Below are 1500 nucleotides of genomic sequence, written 5' to 3' on the forward strand. Positions count from 1 at the left end.
TTGGAGAAAAAGAGGCAAAACTGGGTGGGGCTTTGAGGGAATATTTGGGGCCTCCAGGATCCAGTTACGAGCAACTAGAAAGGTGGCAACACAGTGAGTTCTACGTACACTGATTCCCCAGTTTGTCACACTGACTCAGCATAGTAAGGCCAGAAAAGGCTTTAATGTCACTTTGACTGTCCAGTCAGTACTTCAGGGAAGGGGGCCCAGCACCATGTCACCAGCGAGCTCTGCACAGACCTCGGTCTGAGCAACAGGAGAAAATTTTAGGTCCCTTTATGAGCAAAGAGCCGGAGCACCCTGCTTCTGATCTGTTTGGTCCTTACCCCGTAAATGATGGGGTTTAGCATGGGGGGCACCAGGAGGTACCCGCTGGAAATCAGCACGTGGAAATGCAGGGAAACATTGTGGCCAAACCGGTGCATGAGAGAGGAGAAGAGAGCTGAGACATAAAAGATTAAGATGACACAGAGGTGGGAGCCGCAGGTCCCAAAAGCCTTGAGCCGGGCATCCTTTGTGGGGAGGCTGAAGATGGCCCTGAGGATCTGGGTATAGGACATAGCAATAAGAAACACATCCACACAGATCACAGAGAATACCACAGAGAGGCCGTAGTATGTATTGACGTGGATGTCGGCGCAGGCCAGCTTCACCACGGCCATGTGCTCGCAGTGCGTGTGGGGGATGATGTTGGTTCTGCAATATGGCCACCGCCTCGCCAGGAGGAGATAGGGCAGTACGATTATGCCACCACGTAGCATCACAGCCAGGCCAATCTTGGCCACCATGAGGTTTGTCAGGATGGTGGAATGTCTCAGTGGATGGCAGATGGCCACGAAACGATCCAAAGCCATGGCCACTAGGATCCCAGACTCTATGACTAAGAAAGAGTGAATGAAGTACAGCTGGGTGAGGCAGGCACTGAAATCGATCTCCCTGGAATTGAACCAGAAGATGCTCAGTGTTTTGGGCAGGATCGATGTGGACAGAACCAAGTCAGTGACAGCCAGCATGCAGAGGAAATAGTACATGGGCCCATGGAGGCTCGGCTCCCTCTTTACAATGAACAGAATAACGAAGTTCCCCAAGATGGCTATGGCGTATACGGTGGAGAAGGGGATGGAGATCCAGACGTGGACCATCTCCAGGCCAGGAATGCCCAGCAGGATGAAGGTGGAGGGGTTGGTGAAGTCGGTTGTGTTGGAATCTGACATGGAGTAGGGGAGAAGATGTTCAACTCTGAGGCAGAACAGTGTCTCCTGCATGTACTATATGTTCCTCTCACTTCCTTTATGTGCCCAAGCTCTAGGATGATGGTCGCAGTACAAATTCCTGGATGGGGAGATAATGTTAATATGAGACACTACATGCACTACTGGGGGCTGTTCTCATGGGGGAAGCAGATTGGTCGCTCTTCACACACTGAAAAATGACATTTTCATTATTCAGAGAAATAAATTATGAAGAACTGACCCTACTAATGCCAATTCCATATGCTCT

The 1500-nt window shown here is 50.5% G+C and overlaps 1 protein-coding gene across 1 annotated transcript; it reads right to left on the reverse strand.

The window, feature by feature from the left end:
- Nucleotides 1-266: 266 nt before the first annotated feature.
- LOC144277716 (olfactory receptor 52H1-like) lies at nucleotides 267-1214 on the reverse strand. The gene has a single exon (XM_077838677.1). It carries the CDS (start codon nucleotides 1212-1214, stop codon nucleotides 267-269), a length of 948 nt encoding a protein of 315 aa, XP_077694803.1.
- Nucleotides 1215-1500: the final 286 nt, after the last annotated feature.

This window comes from Eretmochelys imbricata, chromosome 1 (assembly GCF_965152235.1).
Source record: "Eretmochelys imbricata isolate rEreImb1 chromosome 1, rEreImb1.hap1, whole genome shotgun sequence".
NCBI classification, from domain to species: Eukaryota; Metazoa; Chordata; order Testudines; family Cheloniidae; genus Eretmochelys; species Eretmochelys imbricata.

Coding starts and splice junctions, on each gene's coding strand:
- LOC144277716 (XM_077838677.1), bottom strand. CDS start 1,214: ATGTCAGATTCCAACACAACCGACTTCACCAACCCCTCCACCTTCATC.